General features: G+C 62.6%; 5 protein-coding genes across 5 annotated transcripts; 3 read left to right on the top strand and 2 right to left on the bottom strand.

The window, feature by feature from the left end:
• The first annotated feature begins 39 nt into the window (after window positions 1–39).
• Window positions 40–6,262, top strand: CHLRE_08g371400v5 (uncharacterized protein). The gene is made up of 7 exons (XM_001701269.2): window positions 40–351; window positions 434–572; window positions 888–951; window positions 2,301–2,566; window positions 2,823–2,952; window positions 3,219–3,290; window positions 4,059–6,262. Exons 1-7 carry the CDS (start codon window positions 236–238, stop codon window positions 4,181–4,183), a joined length of 912 nt encoding a protein of 303 aa, XP_001701321.2. The 5' UTR covers window positions 40–235; the 3' UTR covers window positions 4,184–6,262.
• A 957-nt stretch (window positions 6,263–7,219) lies between these two features.
• Window positions 7,220–9,264, top strand: CHLRE_08g371350v5 (uncharacterized protein). Its single transcript, XM_001701267.2, has 3 exons — window positions 7,220–8,069; window positions 8,269–8,493; window positions 8,670–9,264. Exons 1-3 carry the CDS (start codon window positions 8,010–8,012, stop codon window positions 8,727–8,729), a joined length of 345 nt encoding a protein of 114 aa, XP_001701319.1. The 5' UTR covers window positions 7,220–8,009; the 3' UTR covers window positions 8,730–9,264.
• Window positions 9,265–9,387: 123 nt separating this feature from the next.
• Window positions 9,388–11,769, bottom strand: CHLRE_08g371301v5 (uncharacterized protein). The gene is made up of 5 exons (XM_043065037.1): window positions 11,166–11,769; window positions 10,481–10,898; window positions 10,064–10,192; window positions 9,836–9,903; window positions 9,388–9,659 (listed from the first exon to the last, which is right to left on the bottom strand). Exons 1-5 carry the CDS (start codon window positions 11,680–11,682, stop codon window positions 9,643–9,645), a joined length of 1,149 nt encoding a protein of 382 aa, XP_042922038.1. The 5' UTR covers window positions 11,683–11,769; the 3' UTR covers window positions 9,388–9,642.
• Window positions 11,770–12,972: 1,203 nt separating this feature from the next.
• CHLRE_08g371250v5 (uncharacterized protein) lies at window positions 12,973–14,493 on the top strand. The gene is made up of 3 exons (XM_043065036.1): window positions 12,973–13,280; window positions 13,481–13,705; window positions 13,895–14,493. Exons 1-3 carry the CDS (start codon window positions 13,221–13,223, stop codon window positions 13,952–13,954), a joined length of 345 nt encoding a protein of 114 aa, XP_042922037.1. The 5' UTR covers window positions 12,973–13,220; the 3' UTR covers window positions 13,955–14,493.
• A 124-nt stretch (window positions 14,494–14,617) lies between these two features.
• CHLRE_08g371200v5 (uncharacterized protein) lies at window positions 14,618–17,209 on the bottom strand. The gene is made up of 5 exons (XM_043065035.1): window positions 17,030–17,209; window positions 16,722–16,784; window positions 15,986–16,413; window positions 15,553–15,681; window positions 14,618–15,386 (listed from the first exon to the last, which is right to left on the bottom strand). The coding sequence occupies exons 1-5, from the start codon at window positions 17,060–17,062 to the stop codon at window positions 15,179–15,181; spliced, it is 861 nt and encodes a 286-aa protein (XP_042922036.1). The 5' UTR covers window positions 17,063–17,209; the 3' UTR covers window positions 14,618–15,178.
• Between the last annotated feature and the right edge of the window lie 303 nt (window positions 17,210–17,512).

Here is a 17,512-nt window from a genome sequence, read left to right as displayed (position 1 = left end):
AAGACTTGTCGCAAAGCACACGCCCGCGCAAGGGTTCCTAAAACATAGCGCAACACCATACGGTAGCTTGTACCCTTGCTCCCCCTTTATTAGGTAGGGTGTGTTGCACCTCGCAAAGGCAGACAGTCCCGAAACTCGCTTGGCGCTGCTCGAGCGCTTGCTCATGGACGGAGCGACCACCTCGTCGCATCAGGAGAGTCATCGATACCGGCCAATACACGGCGTGGAGGGCAGGATGCCGGCGAGGCTCGAAGCTGCGGTCGACCCGCCAGGGTGCTGCACTCGACTCCTGAAGCGCCTTTGCCGCTGCTTCGGTGACAGCTCCGACTCCGAGACAGAATCGAACCCAAGGTGCGAGCGATTCCCAGAGTTGGTGTTTTTCCTCTGCGGCTTTTCCTGTCCAAAAGAGCGCGTTGGTTTGCCTCGCGCGCAGGACTGGGCGCGCCGAGCTCTACCAATACGAGGCGCCCGCTGCGACCGCTTCAGCAGGAGCTGCTCAATTGCAGCACGTACAACGGCCAGCAGCGGTCTATGAGGATGAAGCAGACCCGGGCGGCCCGCTTTTGCCCAAAGTAAGCCCTAAGCGAGTCCACTCATACGGTAGATCCGCTGGCGCGCGTTGCTGGCGCTGCAATTTTAGTATGTATCAGTTAAAACGGGAGGGGAGGTCCAGTGCTGTTGCGGAGGCGGCGGCGTAAGTGAGGGGTGTAACTGGGCGGAGGTCGTGAGGCCGACCGGTCCGGCTGGAATACGGACGACGCCGCAGCAGCCCATTACCTGCCGCCGTGTCTCTCCCTTTCCCCCGCATCCCAGCCCCTCCTCTATTCTGACCCTCCACCCTCCAAGCTCTCATGCTAGTCAGTTTCTTCCTGTCTCTTCCGTTACAGACCACGGAGTCCTCAGCACTGGTGCCGCCCGTGCGCCCCGGACACAGCCGGAACAACTCCTCAGGTGGGCGGGCCACCCCGACTGCGTGATACAAATAATCACAAGGCAATGATGCTTTTTGTGTGTGCAAAGCAAGCGCGAGGGGTCAAGGGGAGAGGGCCGACACCGCGCGCAGGGGGGGGGTAGGAACGAACTTTTTTGACCCCATGCCACAAAACCTCCCGGACCCCCCGACCGACCGACCGACCGACCCCCCCTGCCGTACGACCCCCCAAAACCCCCTCAGAACCCCTTAGTTTTTTGTCAGGTTGGTGCCAATCGACTGCTCTCGGTGAGCTCTATCGCTATGTAAAATGATCCGCCTTGGGAACACACTTTGGCCGACCGACATGTGGACATGTAGACATGTCCAACCGTCTGCCGACAAGTATCCTGATAGACTGGCCTGCTATGCAACGGCTTATTCCGATGTTACTTGATAGTGCGAAATGTGCTGACACGTTCACCATGCAAAACCCGGCCGGCACCGGCTTGTCCCTGACCAGTTCCCCAGGCATCTCCCGAGATGCCGCTCCCCAAACTGCCCCAAACTATGCACGTGTGCTGAGCCTGGGGTATACCTACGCACGCATCGTGGAGCTGCACCCATTGCGCCGCGTGTTGCAGGACAGCAGCGCTAGGAACAAAACTTGGCACGAACCTGTGCAAAACTTCGTGGGACCCCAGACCGACCGACCGACCGACAACTTTGAGGGGCCATAACTTTGCATCCAGAAACCCATTTTCAATTTTGAAAGCGGATTCGTGATTTTCTCGTTAAGCTCTATCCATTTGAGGCATGGGGTCTGTTTCGGAAGATTCTACCCCCCCCCTGCCGCGCGCGTGTGTGTATGTGAGGCATATGCGGCCTCCTGCAGCAAGTCACGGTTGGCTCCGGGCAAGGATGATGCCATGGGGCCGCGGGCCCCTGCCCGGTGCGACGGCCACAAGCAAGCACACGGCAGTCTGGGGCTCTGTTGCTTTGCGTTTGCGGGGTGTGTGTGGGGCAGCCGAAACGCACCGACACGGACTGGTGGGACGGCGGGGCCGCCGCCCGAGGCCACCAGGGGCGACCGGGGCGGGCGCACGTCCCGGGGCCGAATGCGCATTTCAAGACTGGTGGCTTAGAATGGGCTTGGCAGGGAGGGGGGGCGTGAAGGGTGTGTGAATGTGGCGGGCCAGGCGACGGGCGTGGGGTCGGACACCCAGGGACTGCGAGCGGCACCACCAGCATGTGTCAGCGCCGGCGCAGGTCCTGCATCACCGCACCGCACCCACCACCTGTCCCGTCCCGTCGCCCAGACCGGAACCGCCGCCGCCTTGTCTCCAACCGCCTCTTGCCCTCCCGCCTGCTCCCTGTTACCCGTGCACAGCCTCCGCCACGGCGGCGGCAGCGGCAGCGGCGGGGCCCGGCGGCGCCGACTCCCACGCCCACTCCCACCCCTCGCTCACCAAGCGCCACAGCGGAACCCTGGGCCTAGGCGAACACGTGCTGGGGGTTCCGCCGCCGCTGCCACCCGGGGGGCCGGGCTCGGCAGGGCTGGGGGCCGTGCCGCGCAGTGCCGCGGCGGCGGCGCACCGGCGCACCGGCAGCCAGGGCGACGCCAAGCGGCAGTGGGCGGCGGCGGCGAGCAGCAAGGTGGGCGGGTCTCTGGCGGCTGCGACGAAGGGCTGGGTGATAGGAACATGCCAACATGGGGCTGGAGTGGGATGGGTGGGGTGAGTATCCGACTGCCATCAAGCCGGCCCTGCCGGCGCCGTGCGCGTCAGAGCAGTGCGATTCCAAGCACTGGCCGAGTGTGCGTCGCGTTGCTGAGCTGTGTTAGCGCGGACACGCCGCCGCCGCAGTCATGCATCACGTCATAACCGTGCCTTCACGCTCACTGCCGCCGCAGGAACACGCGCACGTGCATCACCACTCAGCGGATGTGCACACACAGCAGGCGCACCCGCACCTGCACACGCACACGCCGGCGGCGGCGTGTGAGTCGCCGGAGGCTCCTAGCACGGCGGCGGGCCGGCCAGGTGGGTGCCAACACGCGCGAGCGCGCACACACGTATACGCATGTTTGGTGGGGTGGGAACTGGGAAGGCACAAGGAGAGAGCCCATGCTGAAAGTGATAGTACACGTCAGTGGATTGAAAATCTGGAGTGCTGCTCTTGCCATCAGACGCAACGCCTGCTGCGCGCGCCTCCGCCTCATGCCTGCACACACTGCCCCTGCCCTGCCTGGCTACAACTTCGCTTCTTCTGAATCAATTATGAATGTAGTAACCATATCCCCCTGCAGGCGCGGCGTTCGGGCCTGTGCAGGACGAGGACGACGACTTCTGCCCCACCTGCCTGGAGGCCTACACAACAGGTGGGTTGGGGGGTGGGGGGGGTTTTGCGGGGGTTCCAATCATGATTAATTAAGAAGTGAAGGCGTAGCCAGGTACAGTAGCAGGGGGGGTTGTAAAGACCAGCCCAAACTAAACCAGGGGGGGTTGGGGGTGGGGGTTTGGGGGGGTGGGGGTGGGGTTGGTGAAATACCAGCCCGAGGGGGGTTAGCCAATCAGGCGGACGCTTTGTATGAAACATGGAACTGCCGACGTCCAGAGAAGGGGTTGTGTACGGTTTTGGGGGGGGCTCTGAACAAGTTCTATAAGGAAGCAGTCGCGTTACAAGGAGAAGCTGCAGCCGCGGAGGTGTGGGGGATTGCACAGAATGGCACAGAGAAGTTAGCGTAGTAGACAGCAGGCGTAGGGGTGCGCGTACCGATGGGGGGGATGTGAGCCATTCATGCGAACGCTTTGTATGAAAGGTGGAGCTGCCGACGTCCAGAGGGGGGGCTTGTAAATACCAGCCCAAACTAAACCAAAACCAACGAAAACGGGAGGCAGGGGCGTGTGTACGGTACGCGCTATGATGTGGTGGTGCTGGGTGCTGGGATGGGGGCGCCACGTTTGGCGGCCTGGAGGGAAGGCAGCGTGCCCCAATGCTCGTACCTCACTCAACACCACCTGCCGCCACCTCCCCACGCTGCCGCTCACACCCCGTCCTCGCCCCCCTTTCTGCCTACCCTGCTACACTACCTTTTACCATCCTTGTAACCCCACACCCTCCCCCCACACGCCCCCGCCCTCCACAGAGAACCCCAAGATCTTCACCGAGTGCGGCCACCACTTCCACATGCCCTGCATCTACGCCTGGCTGGAGCGCAAGGACACGTGCCCCATGTGCGAGAGCCCCATGCAGGCGCCGGGGCTCATGTGAGAGCCCCATGCAGGGCGCCAGGGCTCATGTGAGAGCCCCATGCAGGCGCCAGGGCTCATGTGAGAACCCCATGCAGGCGCCAGGGCTCATGTGAGCGCCAGGGCCCATGTGAGCGCCCGGGCGCGTGTGAGCAGCAGGGCTCATGTGAGCAGCAAGGGCAGAGGCGGGAGGCGGCGGCCGAGCGCACGTGAGCAGCTGGAGCGGGCGGAGGAGCAGGGGAGGAGCAACAGGGGGAGGAGGCGGCGCAGGGGGAGGAAGAGGACGTGGGGCGCAGATAGCAGATGCAGGAGGACGAGTTGGCGGCAGCGGCAGCGACAAGCGGCGGCGGCAACAGCGGCGGCGACAGCCCGCGTCATTGCGCGGTGGCCGCCCGCCGCCGCCTGGCGCCTGGGGTGCGCACAACACTGGGGAGGGGACTGGGGCCGCAGTGGGTGTGCCGGCACACACGCAGTCGGAGGTGCCTGCGGTACCGCTGGCGGAGGCGCCTGCGGGAGGCGCCCGCGGGAGGCCGCGCGGCACTCCGCGCCCGGAGAGGGCGCTGAGACGGACCCGGATGGGTCGGGGGGCGGGGGGTGCTCCGGGAAGGACTACCTGTTCTGCAGCCCGGCAATGGGGCGGTGCGGCAGGCAGGCGGTCGGGCGGTTGGAGCCCGTGGAGGCGGAGGGGGCCGTGGCGGTCGCGGCATCGCGTGGCGTGTGTCGCTGGGCCCATGTGGCCGATCGCTGCGGCAGAAAGCGGCGGTGGCAACGGCGTCAGACGGCGGCTTGGTTTGTGTGTGCGTGTTTGCATTATCATGTGGCATCAGTATTAGCAGGAGCAATGTGGGCTAGCGGTTTGAGGGCCCGATGACTGCAGGAGTTTCTCATGGCCGAATCAATGCGCGAGCTGTACGGACTTGCTGTCGACGGGCAACGGGGGGAATACTACCACCTGCGCCCCGGCTCGGCGCGGCGCCTCGCGGTGTTGGCACTGACAGACAGTGACGGTTGACTCGGCATCGGATTCCCGCCGCATGGCCGCGTCGATTGTGGCGGGCAGTTCATACCACATATAAGATTGACCATCTGTCACCGTTACTGGACTCAGCAACGTACGGCAAGTGGTGGCCATACGCTTGGCTGTGCAGTAACGTTGGGAATGCTTGATTAGGAATGCTTGATGGAGTGAGCGGGCGCGGGCAGCGCTCGTGGGTGGTTTCGGTTGAGGCATGGGGCGTGGGGCCTGGGTTCCTCGGCGCAAGCAGAAGGGCATGCGCAGTGCGAGGCGAGGAATCATGTCGTTTCATCTGGCATGGGAACGGGCGTCGTTCTTCCGGTTGCTTGACGCATAGTCACGTCACGTGTGTACCGTAGTGTAGAGAGCAGGAACCCATTATATTCTTGTTGACGTAGCTAATCGGTTGAATGGCTTGGAGTTTCTCTTTTATATTGTTTACTACAGTAGACAGTCTGTATCCTCATGTCGTCGCTGCGTTGAGCTAATGCTACAGCTCAAGCTACCCATCTCTTTGTGTCGCACCCGTGGGGGGCACTGTATCATTACCAAAGCACTGCAATTCAAACAGACTTTGACATTAAGAGTCATGATGAGGAACTATAAGGGTGGGCTGGCTGGTTGATGTCAACTTATTTGCCGTGTCAGGGGCCGCGTGGCTTTCACGTACGTCTCGTTCATCTGGGTGGGTGATGGTGTCGGTAGACGGGGTGTGGGGCGGTGAGTGCGGTGTGGGAGAGCGCCAGCGTGTGCGGCGCGATTATTGGATTGGCGGCGGTCGAAGGTGAGCGAGGCTACTGTGGAGGGCGATGGCGTGTGTGACCGAGTCTATCTGCACTCGGCTTGAACATGCGGCATTGTGTGTGTGCGTGTGTGTGCGGCGTACGGCCCTCGACGACGAGCGCGCCGGCTCCCGCAGAAGCTTCTATACACCCGTGTCCACACTCGCACTGGTGCTGGTGGTTGCATCCCTGTTCCGGAGTTGTGGAGGCATGCAGACGGCCGTACTCTCGCTTGCCATGTGTGAGCCGGGCGCGTGTGCTGGTTGGGGTTGAGCCCCCGCCCCCCTTTGTTGCTGTACGGAAGCTTTCCAAGTCCTTTGCGTCGTCACGGCAGTGATGGCGGTGCCCCTCGCGGCTCTCCGCAGCCCCGCCCCGCCCCACCTGCCCAGGTTGACAAAGTCACGCGAGCACGTCGACTGGCCGCAGCCGCAGCGCTAGCGCCAAGATGCGGAAAAGCTTTTTAGTGTTCGGGACCATTGCGCGGGCCGTGCGCGGGCCGGTCTGGCCGCTTGCTCCCTCAGGACCTGCTCCGTGTTTTTGGCAGCACCCCCCAGGCCCCCTGCTTCTAATCAACAGCAACAGCAGCCACGGTGGCTTGTCTGCAATGCTACGACCCACATCGACCCTCAGATGCTATCGTCTGGTCACGCGCATGGAGCGTTGATGCACGTCGGCAGACTGCCGGCCTGCCGCCCTGCCAGCCAGCCACCCGCTGACAGGTCGGGCCGTTTCGCACTTGAACGAACAAGGGCACGCGCACGATCGCAGGAAGGCGAGACAGCCCAATGGGCGCCGTGCACGCCGTGCTTCCCGTCTACCACCGTGGCGCCATCCCACGCCGCAGACGCCCACTGTGGCATTCCAAACATATCATAAGTCTTTGACAACAGTAGCAGCAATTGCAGTAGCAGCAAGCCCACCTATCAGTCACAGCCACTTTACTTCCCGCCAAAACTCAGCAGCTTTTGCAACCCGCAGCGCCCCGCTGCCCTTTTGCCGCCAATGCACCCGACGCGTGTGCGCAGCAGCATTTGTTTATCAACTAGCACTTAAGGGAGCGACACTTCACCCGCGCTAAGCTGGACGAAGCCCCGTCCGCGGAAGCGAGGCCTGGCGCGGCCAACCAAGGGTGCGTGCATGCTGGGCTCTAGACGTGGGCTGTTTAGAAGCGGATTGTTTGGTGGAGCACTCAGCAACGTACGTGCGCGCGCGCGTTGGGGACAGCCTGGAAGTTTTCGAGACGCGGGGAGCTGGCTTTCTAGCTGGCTGTCTTGTGCGCGCTTTGGCTTCTTGGCAAGATAGAGTGCTAGGATGCATATGCTGCCAGGTGGATAGCAGGGCGCGTGGTGCGTGGGAGCGTGCAAGAGGGAAGCGCAAGCAAAGCCCCAAACCTGCGCTTGAGGCCTGCTCTTTGCGCATTCAGACATACTCTAATGAGGCCTTTACGCTTGGCCACACGGGCGGGGCAATTGGGGAGGGCGTTTCCTGGCGCCCTGCAACAGGAGCGCGCGCCCTCACCTTGCTCCCTGAGTGCTGGTATATATACCATCAAGCAAATGACATGTTGGTTTGCTTCGCAACACAACGCAGGTGGTTCTGGGGCGGTCAACGCGGAGGCGGTTGCCTTGACCCGCCGACCGTTTTGGCACACCTGAGCCGAGACTGACTGCGAACCGGCTCGGCCTGGCCATGCCGTACGGGACCCCGTAGCGCAGGCCCCGGGACCCTGCCGCTATAAAAGCCGGGCGCGCCGGCTTATTACTATTATAACATACAACTCTCCAACCAGCCACTACTCCACCGGGTAGCCTTCGCAACCTCTTTCAGCCTTCTGAGCAGCACACAGCCACTCCCTTGCTACTTCTTGTCGCGACCCAGTTCGCCCCACAAGCCTCCCCGCTTGCTGACCACCGCACTAGACAGACGCCACTCGCAGACTCGCTTGTGTCAGTGCAACTCCGTCTTGCCCGCCAACGTCCGTGCACGCTGTGCACCTTTCAGCTCGCTCTCCTACGCACGTTCCTCGGGGTCGTCTTTCCCTCGGCATCAAGATGTGCCTTCAGATGCTACTCAAGTCTCTTGAGCACCCTAAGCAGCGCGGCAAACCGCAGGTGAGGGACCCGCAGCGTTGGCGGGTTGGGTGGGTGGCACGCACACGACGTGCGGGGCGGGCACGCACGCACTCAGCAGTCGACTGATAACCACTGTCCCGGCGGTCACTCGCCTTTGCCCTAAGTCGCACTCACGCGGGCCATTTCCCGCCGCAAACACCTTGATTGCTGACACACGTCCTTTCTCTCACACGGGCAGGTTGTCGACTGCGGCCTGCGGAACAGGCCCGCTCCGTCCGGCGAAGAGAACCCTGTGCTCCTCATGCAGCTGTGCGCGCTGCTGTGCACGCCGCCCGCCGGTGGGGTGAAGCCCTACCGGCCCGAGTCCCGCTTCATGCGTGGCTCGCCCAAGGCGACGGACGCGGAGGGCGGCTTTGTGGACCCCCTCTTCCTTGAAGGGCTGCGCCGCACCCTTCTCTGCAAGGTGGGTCATTCCGCATCGTGCCACCAGTAGACTTCCGCTGATCGGGGGATGGAGCGGCTAGCTAGCTAGCTGGGGTGGGTCAAGTTAGGCTGGGGTACCGTCCGTCCGCACAACGAAATGGGCCTGTTGCCTACTTGGCCACTGACGGCTGTTCAACTCTTTCCACGCTTTCACAGATTGACAAGCCCACACCCGCAACGTCAAGGCCCGTCAAGGTGCTGGTCACCGTCTTCTGAGACTGAGGCCAACTTCTTACTTTGGCTATAGCCAGCCGCCACTCAGCTCTGGACAAGAGCTAGCGGCAGTGCGACACCGTTTCCTTTAGTTGTAGACTTGTAGCTAAGCAGTTTGTTGCTTGGGACCATGCCGGAACGGCAGTGGGCGTATGTGATTACTTAACTTAGGCCGGCCAGCTGTGACCATACGTACTTTGGTTGTGCATTCGTGATCCCATCCACTTGCATGCGCGTGTGTATGTACGGCCTGTTGCTTAGACAGGTGGGGAAGACTTGTAAGCGTAGGCAGTTGTAGATGGATACTATAGGAGATGAAGGAAGAGGGTCTTAGGACAAGACCCACGAGTTAGGACGGGACCCAGGAGTCCAGGACCCGAGTCAGCACGTGTGCTGTCCGGCACAAGGACCAAAAAACGTATCCACTGAACTCATCAATTGCTGGACTGAAGCGTATTGCATGCCACAATGAGGCAACGATAAGGAGTGCAAGACCTGCTGGGAAGCCAGGCTCCTCCAAATGTAACACAGACCTGTGCTTACCGTACTGCTGCTGTTCGGCCTGCGCCTATTCGTCTTCGCGTCTCTTGTTTGTTCGGGTGTGCGCATTACGCGTCAAGTTACTGCTAGCTGCTGCTGGCTGGGTGCATTATGGTGGATGGCTGGTTCGGACATTCGGACTCGCATGGGTTACCGCCGCCCACCACAATCCACATGTGTGACAGTACTTATCATGGCAATGCGACAACAGTACGGTACACCTGGAAGCTCCATTCAACAACGCTGGACATGCCGTATGCACAAAATTGCAGCGAAACCCAACGCCACCACCAGGCACCAGCTGTACATGCTCGTGGATGGCTCTCGCACGCCCTCATCACCCGCCAACTTAACCATATCGGACTTCTCCCAACCCTCATATGAACAACACGCCTGACCCACATGATACGGCCCGAGCACGCACACCATATCAGTAAGCCTCCGCATCCCGTTTCGCGGCGTCTGCCGCCGCCGCCGCTGCCTTGGCTGCCGCCGCCTTACCTCACGCCACGGCCAGCGCCGCCGCCGCCAGGTCACCCCCCATGCCACCTGCCCAGCCTCCTCCTCGCCGCCGCCGCCACCGCCGCCGCCAGCTCGTCGCTCTTCCATCAGCCGGGCTGTGTTGAAGTGCAGGTGCCTGTTTGTTGTGCGGGGTCGTGTGTCGTAAGATCCGGTGCAGCAATCGGTGGTGTGCGTCGCGAGAGAAGGCATAGTCCAGGTACGCCACCACGTCGTGTTTCCTTCCCTTGCGCTCCCTAACACACACATACACATGCAGGCTCCCCAGTTAACCCCACCTGTTGGCCAGCCAGGGGCACAGCGCGGGCGGCAGCACCGCCACCATCAGCTCCAGCGCTCCGGCCCGCGGCAGGGCGTGGCTCCACCCACTGAACACCAGGTCCAGGGGGGACACCTCCTCGCCGTTCCTGAGAGGGTGGGGTGGAGGAGGGAGGGGGCGTGGCGTGTGTGAGAGAGTGTGTAGGAGGAGGGTTGGATGTGGTTTGTTCCAGTTCACCGTTCCCAAGTAGAACCCAGGGACACGCAGATCGCATGGCCGGACAGGTTTGGACCGAACTGGGGGATAGTGATAGCCTGATAGGGGGTGAGCACCATACACGAAACACACACGGAGCCAGCAGGGCCGGCCTCTGCACCCGCCCCTCCTACCTTCCCAACCTCCCCTCCCTTCCACCGCCCCGTCCCTCCCAACCTACCTCATGTACACGCGGCCCTGCCACTTGAAGCCGTACAGCAGGCTGAGGTAGCCGTGCCGCCGCCCCTCCATCTCATGCTCCACCAGCAGCGCCGCCACCTGCCGGTCCGGAATCTCGGATCCAAGATCCAACTTGATGTCGTAGAAGGCGTGCGTGCTGGCGGCGGCCGTCACCGCCGCCACAAAGGCGGCGCGCCGTGCCGCCGCCGCGGCGGCGGCCGCCACTGCCGCGTACTTGTGGAATCGTAGTCGCGCGACGCTGGCGGCGGCGGCGGTTGTTGAGGTTGGCGGCTCCGCGCAGTCGCCTGTGCTGGCGCCGTCGGGGCCGCCCAGGTAAGAGGCGCGGCGCTCCCGGTCCCGGTCGCGGCCGCGGTCGCAATCCCGGCGGTACCGCAGCCGCCGTCCCGCGTCGTCCGAATCTGGGTGCGTGTGTTTTGTGTGTGCATGTGCTCGTGCGCGTCAAAGGAAGGGAACCGTGCTGTGGAGCAACGGAATGCTCTGTGTGCATTTCGCGTGAGCGTCAACGAGTGCGTGCGTGTGGCTGGGAGCGTGCAGGACTGCGCCCGACCGTCATCCACCCACCGCACCCACCCAGCCATCACGCAAGTACTCTTCCATGCCTCATGTACGTACATACGCCGCCACACGCACGGTGGTAGACGACATGAGTCAGCTCACCTGCCCACCCGCCCACGTGCCCTGCGGATCCCGGGCTCTTGCTGGTGCCGGCGGTGGCGCTGCTGCTGCTGCGCCTGCGATGGAGCCGCCGCTGGCGGCGGCGGCGGCGTGTTCGAGGTAGGATGGCGACACCGACGCTGGCCCGCCGCCGTCAGCGCCGCCACCACCAGCAGCGATTCCGGAGGGCTTGTGAAAGTTGGGTTTGATGGTGATGAGCCCCTTGCGGCTCACGGCGCCCGCCTCTCCCGCCGCCCTGCCGCCGCCGCCGCCATCGTTGCCGTGCCAAGTCGTTGCCCACCATCCAGCACGTACGGCGGCGGTGGCTGTCAGCATCTCCGGAGTGAACGGCCAGGATGGTCCATGCCGCCATGCAGGCTTCTGGCGGCGTGCGTGGCCCAAGGACGGTGCAAGGCAGAGCGCGCTAGCTGGCGAAGGATGAGCGAGCGCCAGTGCTAGCGAGCTCGGGGTGGGCGGGCCCCGCCCGCCGCGCACCACGAAGGGCCAGGCCTCGGCAGCGCCCGCCATGCATCGAAGCCGTGTTATCAATTGCTGCTGCAACTGCTACTGCTACGTGTTATTAGTATGTGAGCTGCTAGGTGGCGCGCGCGGGTCTAGACAGTGCGAGCTGCTGCAGCACGGTGTTATGGCTCCGTGGGTCTCCGACCGCCGCAAGGGGTGGAGAGACTGCATGTAGTCGGTAGTATTGCTAGGGATCAGGATAGCGCACAGCGGCGGGGCGGGGGCGGCGCGCCTCTCATTGCAGCCAGCTTAAAGGCAAGACAGCCAAATGATGGGCGCCGTGCTTGCAATCCACCGCGGCCATATATATGTGGCGCCATCCCACGCCGCAGACGCCCCCGATCACCTACAGCGGCATTCCAAACACATCTATCATAAGTCTTCGAGAACAGTAGCAGCAATTGGAGTAGCAGCAAGCCTACCAAGTCAGTCACAGCCACTTTACTTCCCGCCAAAACTCAGCAGCTTTTGCAACCCGCAGCGCCCCGCTGCCCTTTTACCGCCAATGCACCCGACGCGTGTGCGCAGCAGCATTTGTTTATCAGTTAGCACTCAAGGGAGCGACACTTCACCCGCGCTAAGCTGGACGAAGCCCCGTCCGCGGAAGCGAGGCCTGGCGCGGCCAACCAAGGGTGCGTGCATGCTGGGCTCTAGAGGTGGGCTGTTTAGAAGCGGATTGTTTGGTGGAGCACTTAGCAACGTACGTGCGCGCGTTAGTTGGGGACAGCCTGGAAGTTTTCGAGACGCGGGGAGCTGGCTTTCTAGCTGGCTGTCTTGTGCGCGCTTTGGCTTCTTGGCAAGATAGAGTGCTAGGATGCATATGCTGCCAGGTGGATAGCAGGGCGCGTGGTGCGTGGGAGCGTGCAAGAGGGAAGCGCAAGCAAAGCCCCAAACCTGCGCTTGCGGCCTGCTCTTTGCGCATTCAGACATAATCTAATGAGGCCTTTACGCTTGGCCACACGGGCGGGGCAATTGGGGAGGGCGTTTCCTGGCGCCCCGCAACAGGAGCGCGCGCCCTCACCTTTCTCCCTGAGTGCTGGTATATATACAATCAACGAAATGACATGTTGGTTTGCTTTGCAACACAACGCAGGTGGTTCTGGGGCGGTCAACGCGGAGGCGGTTGCCTTGACCCGCCGACCGTTTTGGCACACCTGAGCCGAGACTGACTGCGAACCGGCTCGGCCTGGCCATGCCGTACGGGACCCCGTAGCGCAGGCCCCGGGACCTGCCGCTATAAAAGCCGGGCGCGCCGGCTCATTAGTATTATAACATACAACTCTCCAGCAGCCACTACTCCACCGGGTAGCCTTCGCAACCTCTTTCAGCCTTCCGAGCAGCACAAAGCCACTCCCTTGCTACTTCTTGTCGCGACCCAGTTCGCCCCACAAGCCTCCCCGCTTGCTGACCACCGCACTAGACAGACGCCACTCGCTTGTGTCAGTGCAACTCCGTCTCGCCCGCCCACGTCCGTGCACGCTGCACACCTTCCAGCTCGCCCTCCTACGCACATTCCTCGGGGTCGTCTTTCCCTCGGCATCAAGATGTGCCTTCAGATGCTACTCAAGTCTCTTGAGCACCCTAAGCAGCGCGGCAAACCGCAGGTGAGGGACCCGCAGCGTTGGCGGGTGGGGCGGGTGGCACGCACACGATGTGCGGGGCGGGCACGCACGCTCTCAGTCGACTGATGCCCACTGTCCCGGCGCTCGCTCGCCTTACTTTGCCCTAAGTCGCACTCACGCGGGCTATTCCCCGCCGAAAACACCTTGATTGCTGACACACTTCCTTTCTCTCACACGGGCAGGTTGTCGACTGCGGCCTGCGGAACAGGCCCGCTCCTTCCGGCGAAGAGGACCCTGTGCTCTTCGCGCAGCTGTGCGCGCTGCTGTGCACGCCGCCTGCCGGTGGGGTGAAGCCCTACCGGCCCGAGGCCCGCTTCATGCGTGGCTCGCCCAAGACGGCGGATGCGGAGGGCGGCGTTGTGGACCCCCTCTTCCTTGAAGGGCTGCGCCGCACCCTTCTCCGCAAGGTGGGTCATTTCGCATCGCACCACCATCCAGTAGACACTGCTGCCGCTGATCTGGGGAGCGGCTAGCTAGCTGATGGGGCGGGTGGGTCAAGTAATAAGGCTGGGGTACTGTCGTCCGTCCGCACAACGAAGTGGCCTGTTTCTCGCTTAGCAACTGACGACGATTCAACTCTTTCCACGCTTTCGCAGGTTGACAAGCCCACACCCGCAACGTCAAGGCCCGTTAAGGTGCTGGTCACCGTCTTCTGAGGCCTTGGCCAACTTCTTACTTCGGCTATCCAGCTAGCCGCCACTCAGCTCTGGACAAGAGCTAGCGGCAGTGCGACACCGTTTCCTTTAGTTGTAGACTTGTAGCTAAGCAGTTTGTTGCTTGGGACCACATGCCGGAACGGCAGTGGGCGTATGTAGTAACTTAGGACAGGCCGGCCGACTGTGACCATACGTACTTTGGTTGTGCATTCGTGATCCCATCCATTTGCATGTGCGTGTGTATGTACGGCCTGTTGCTTAGACAGGTGGGGAAGACTTGTAAGGCAGTTGTAGATGGATATTATAGGAGATGAAAGGGAGAGGATCTTAGGACAAGCAAGACACACGAGCGAGTTAGGATGGGACCCAGGAGTCCAGGACCCGATTCAGCATGTGTGCTGTCCGGCACAAGGACAAAACGTATCCCCTGAACTCATCAATCGCTGGACTGAAGCGTATTGCATGCCACAATGAGGCAACGAAAGGAGTGCAAGACCTGCTGGGAAGCCAGGCTCCTCCAACTGTAACACAGACCTGTGCTTACCGTACTGCTGCTGTTCGGCCTGCGCCTATTCGTCTCTTCGTCTCTTCTTTGTTCGGGTATGCGCATTACGCGTCAAGTTACTGCTAGCTGCTGCTGGCTGGGTGCATCATGGTGGATGGCTGGTTCGGACATTCGGACTCGCATGGGTTACCGCCGCCCACCACAATCCACATGTGTGACAGTACTTATCATGGCAGTGCGACAACAATACGGTACACTTGGAAGCTCCATTCAACAACACTGGACATGCCGTATGCACAAAATCGCAGCGAAACCCAACGCCACCACCATCAGGCACCAGCTGTACATGCTCGTCAGGGCTCCTATCTTAATGTCTCCAGACATTAATTGGCCATTTTGGCCGTTTCCTAGACATTCCTCCCGGGTGCTAATGTCTGGGGCGAGACTTTGTTGGCCCGGGTTTGGGGCGGGTTTTGTCCCAATTCCTATGGAGAAGCCCCCAAACCGCCATGTGCCCAGACAAAAGACGGCGGCCACCGGGCCGTTTTTGTCTGGAGCTAGACATTTCCCCAAAAACAAGATACGACCCCTGATGCTCGTGGATGGCTCTCGCGCGCCCTCATCACCCTCCAACTTAACCTTTGGACTCCTCCCATCCCTCATATGAACAACAACACGCCTGATGACCCACATGATACGGCCCGAGTACGCACACCGTATCAGTAAGCCTCCGCATCCCGTTTCGCGGCCTCTGCCGCCGCCGCCGCTGCCTTGGCTGCCGCCGCCTTTCGCGCCATGGCCAGCGCCGCCGCCGCCAGGTCACCCCGCATGCCACCTGCCCAGCCTCCTCCTCGCCGCCGCCGCCACCGCCGCCGCCAGCTCGCCGCTCTTCCATCAGCCGGGCTGTGTTGAAGTGCACGCAGGTGCCTGTTTAGTTCGCGGGGTCATGTGAAGTGAGAGCCGGTGCATGCAGCGGAGCCGGTGGTGTGCGTCGCGAGAGAGGGCATAGTTCAGATACGACACCACGTCGTGTTTCCTTCCCTTGCGCTCCGTAACACACACATACACGTGCACGTCCCTCAATTTACCCCACCTGTTGGCCAGGCAGGGGCACAGCGCCGGCGGCAGCACCGCCACCACCAGCTCCAGCGCATCGGCCCGCGGCAGCGCGTGGCTCCACCCACTGAACACCAGGTCCAGGGGGGACACCTCCTCGCCGTCCCTGAGAGGGTGGGTGGAGGAGGGAGGGGGCGTGGCGTTTGTGTGTGTGTGTGTGTGTGTGTGTGTGTGTGTGTGTGTGTGGTTGGATGTGGTTTGTTCCAGTTCACCGTTCCCAAGTAGAACCAGGGACACGCAGAACGCATGGCCGGACAGGTTAGGCCCAAACAGCGGGATAGTGATAGCCTGATAGGGGGTGAGCACCATACATGAAACACACACAGAGCCAGCAGGGCCGGCCTCTGCACCCGCCCCTCCTACCTTCCCAACCTCCCCTCCCTTCCACCGCCCCGCCCGTCCCTCCCCACCTCTTGTACACGCGGCCCTGCCACTTGAAGCCGTACAGCAGGCTGAGGTAGCCGTGCCGCCGCCCCTCCATCTCCTGCTCCACCAGCAGCGCCGCCACCTGCCGGTCCGGAATCTCGGATCCAAGATCCAGCGTGATGTCGTAGAAAGCGTGCGCGCCGGCGGCGGCCGTCACCGCCGCCACAAAGGCGGTGCGCCGTGCCGCCGCCGCGGTTCGGGCGGACGGCGGCGCCGGCGGCGACGCCGCCGCGGCGGCGGCCGCCACTGCCGCGTCCTTGCAAAACCGTAATCGCGCGACGACTGGTGGCGGCCCGCCACCGCCGACGCCGACGCCGACGCTGGCGGCGGCGGCGGCGGTTGAGGTTGGCGGCTCCGCACCGTCACCAGTGCCGGCGCCGTCGGGGCCGCCCAGGTAAGGGGCGCGGCGCTCCTGTCCCGGTCTCGGTCGGGGTCCCGCCGGTCCCGGCGGTACCGCAGCCGCCGTCCCGCGTCATCCGAGTCTGTGCGTGTTTTGTGCGGGCATGTGTTCGTGCGTCAAAGGAAGGGAACCGTGCTGTGGAGCAACGGAATGCGCTTTGTGCATTTCGCGTGAGCGTCAACGCGTGCGTGTGGGAGCGTGCAGGACTGCGCCCGACCGTCATCCATCCAGCCACGCAAGTACTCCTCCATGCTCTCACGTCCGCCGCCACACGCACGCTGGTAGACGACATGAGTCAGCTCACCTGCCCGTCCGCCCACGTGCCCGGCGGATCCCGGGCTCTTGCTGGTGCTGCTGGCGGTGGCGCTGCTGCTGCGCTGCGCCTGCGATGGAGCCGCCGCCATCGTTGCCGTGCCAAGTCGTTGCCCACCATCCAGCACGTACGGCGGCGGTGGCTGTCAGCATCTCCGGAGTGAACGGCCAGGATGGTCCATGCCGCCATGCAGGCTTCTGGCGGCGTGCGTGGCCCAAGGACGGTGCAAGGCAGAGCGCGCTATCTAGCTGGCGAAGGATGAGCGAGCGCCAGTGCTAGCGAGCTCGGGGTGGGCGGGCCCCGCCCGCCGCGCACCACGAAGGGCCAGGCCTCGGCAGCGCCCGCCATAGAAGCCGTGTTATCAATTGCTGCTGCAACTGCTACTGCTACGTGTTAGTTTGTAAGCTGGCTAGGTGGCGCGCGGCGGGTCGAGCGAGACAGTGCGAGCTGCTGCTGCACATTGTAATGGCTCCGTGGGTCTCAGAGCGCCGCAAGGGGTGGAGAGACTGCATGTAGTCAATAGTATTGCTAGAGATCAGGATAGCGCACAGCGGCGGGGCGGGGGCGGCGCGCCTCTTATTGCAGCCAGCTTAAAGGCAAGACAGCCAAATGATGGGCGCCGTGCTTGCAATCCACCGCGGCCATATGTGGCGCCATCCCACGCCGCAGACGCCCCCGAACACATACAGCGGCAGTCCAAACACATCTATCAAAAGTCTTCGACAGCAGTACCAGTTGCAGTAGCAGCAAGCCTACCAAGTCAGTCAAAGCCACCTCACTTCCCGCCCAAAACTGCCA

This window comes from Chlamydomonas reinhardtii, chromosome 8, assembly GCF_000002595.2.
Source record: "Chlamydomonas reinhardtii strain CC-503 cw92 mt+ chromosome 8, whole genome shotgun sequence".
Classification (NCBI taxonomy): domain Eukaryota; kingdom Viridiplantae; phylum Chlorophyta; class Chlorophyceae; order Chlamydomonadales; family Chlamydomonadaceae; genus Chlamydomonas; species Chlamydomonas reinhardtii.
This window is presented reverse-complemented; position numbering and strand designations above follow the sequence as displayed.

What these genes read in the sequence shown, in the direction of transcription:
- CHLRE_08g371200v5 (XM_043065035.1), bottom strand. Translation starts at nt 17,062, where the DNA reads ATGGCGGGCGCTGCCGAGGCCTGGCCCTTCGTG. An exon ending in GCCCGGGATCCGCCGGGCAC is followed by an intron (nt 16,414 to 16,721) that starts GTGGGCGGACGG and finishes AGACCGGGACAG; the next exon opens with GAGCGCCGCGCCCCTTACCT. An exon ending in CAGGGCCGCGTGTACAAGAG is followed by an intron (nt 15,682 to 15,985) that starts GTGGGGAGGGAC and finishes CCACCCTCTCAG; the next exon opens with GGACGGCGAGGAGGTGTCCC.
- CHLRE_08g371400v5 (XM_001701269.2), top strand. Translation starts at nt 236, where the DNA reads ATGCCGGCGAGGCTCGAAGCTGCGGTCGACCCGCCAGGGTGCTGCACT. An exon ending in GAGACAGAATCGAACCCAAG is followed by an intron (nt 352 to 433) that starts GTGCGAGCGATT and finishes CCTCGCGCGCAG; the next exon opens with GACTGGGCGCGCCGAGCTCT. An exon ending in GCGGCCCGCTTTTGCCCAAA is followed by an intron (nt 573 to 887) that starts GTAAGCCCTAAG and finishes CTTCCGTTACAG; the next exon opens with ACCACGGAGTCCTCAGCACT.
- CHLRE_08g371301v5 (XM_043065037.1), bottom strand. Translation starts at nt 11,682, where the DNA reads ATGGCGGGCGCTGCCGAGGCCTGGCCCTTCGTGGTGCGCGGCGGGCGG. An exon ending in TCCGCAGGGCACGTGGGCGG is followed by an intron (nt 10,899 to 11,165) that starts GTGGGCAGGTGA and finishes ACACGCACCCAG; the next exon opens with ATTCGGACGACGCGGGACGG. An exon ending in CAGGGCCGCGTGTACATGAG is followed by an intron (nt 10,193 to 10,480) that starts GTAGGTTGGGAG and finishes CCACCCTCTCAG; the next exon opens with GAACGGCGAGGAGGTGTCCC.
- CHLRE_08g371350v5 (XM_001701267.2), top strand. Translation starts at nt 8,010, where the DNA reads ATGTGCCTTCAGATGCTACTCAAGTCTCTTGAGCACCCTAAGCAGCGC. An exon ending in AGCAGCGCGGCAAACCGCAG is followed by an intron (nt 8,070 to 8,268) that starts GTGAGGGACCCG and finishes TCACACGGGCAG; the next exon opens with GTTGTCGACTGCGGCCTGCG. An exon ending in GCCGCACCCTTCTCTGCAAG is followed by an intron (nt 8,494 to 8,669) that starts GTGGGTCATTCC and finishes ACGCTTTCACAG; the next exon opens with ATTGACAAGCCCACACCCGC.
- CHLRE_08g371250v5 (XM_043065036.1), top strand. Translation starts at nt 13,221, where the DNA reads ATGTGCCTTCAGATGCTACTCAAGTCTCTTGAGCACCCTAAGCAGCGC. An exon ending in AGCAGCGCGGCAAACCGCAG is followed by an intron (nt 13,281 to 13,480) that starts GTGAGGGACCCG and finishes TCACACGGGCAG; the next exon opens with GTTGTCGACTGCGGCCTGCG. An exon ending in GCCGCACCCTTCTCCGCAAG is followed by an intron (nt 13,706 to 13,894) that starts GTGGGTCATTTC and finishes ACGCTTTCGCAG; the next exon opens with GTTGACAAGCCCACACCCGC.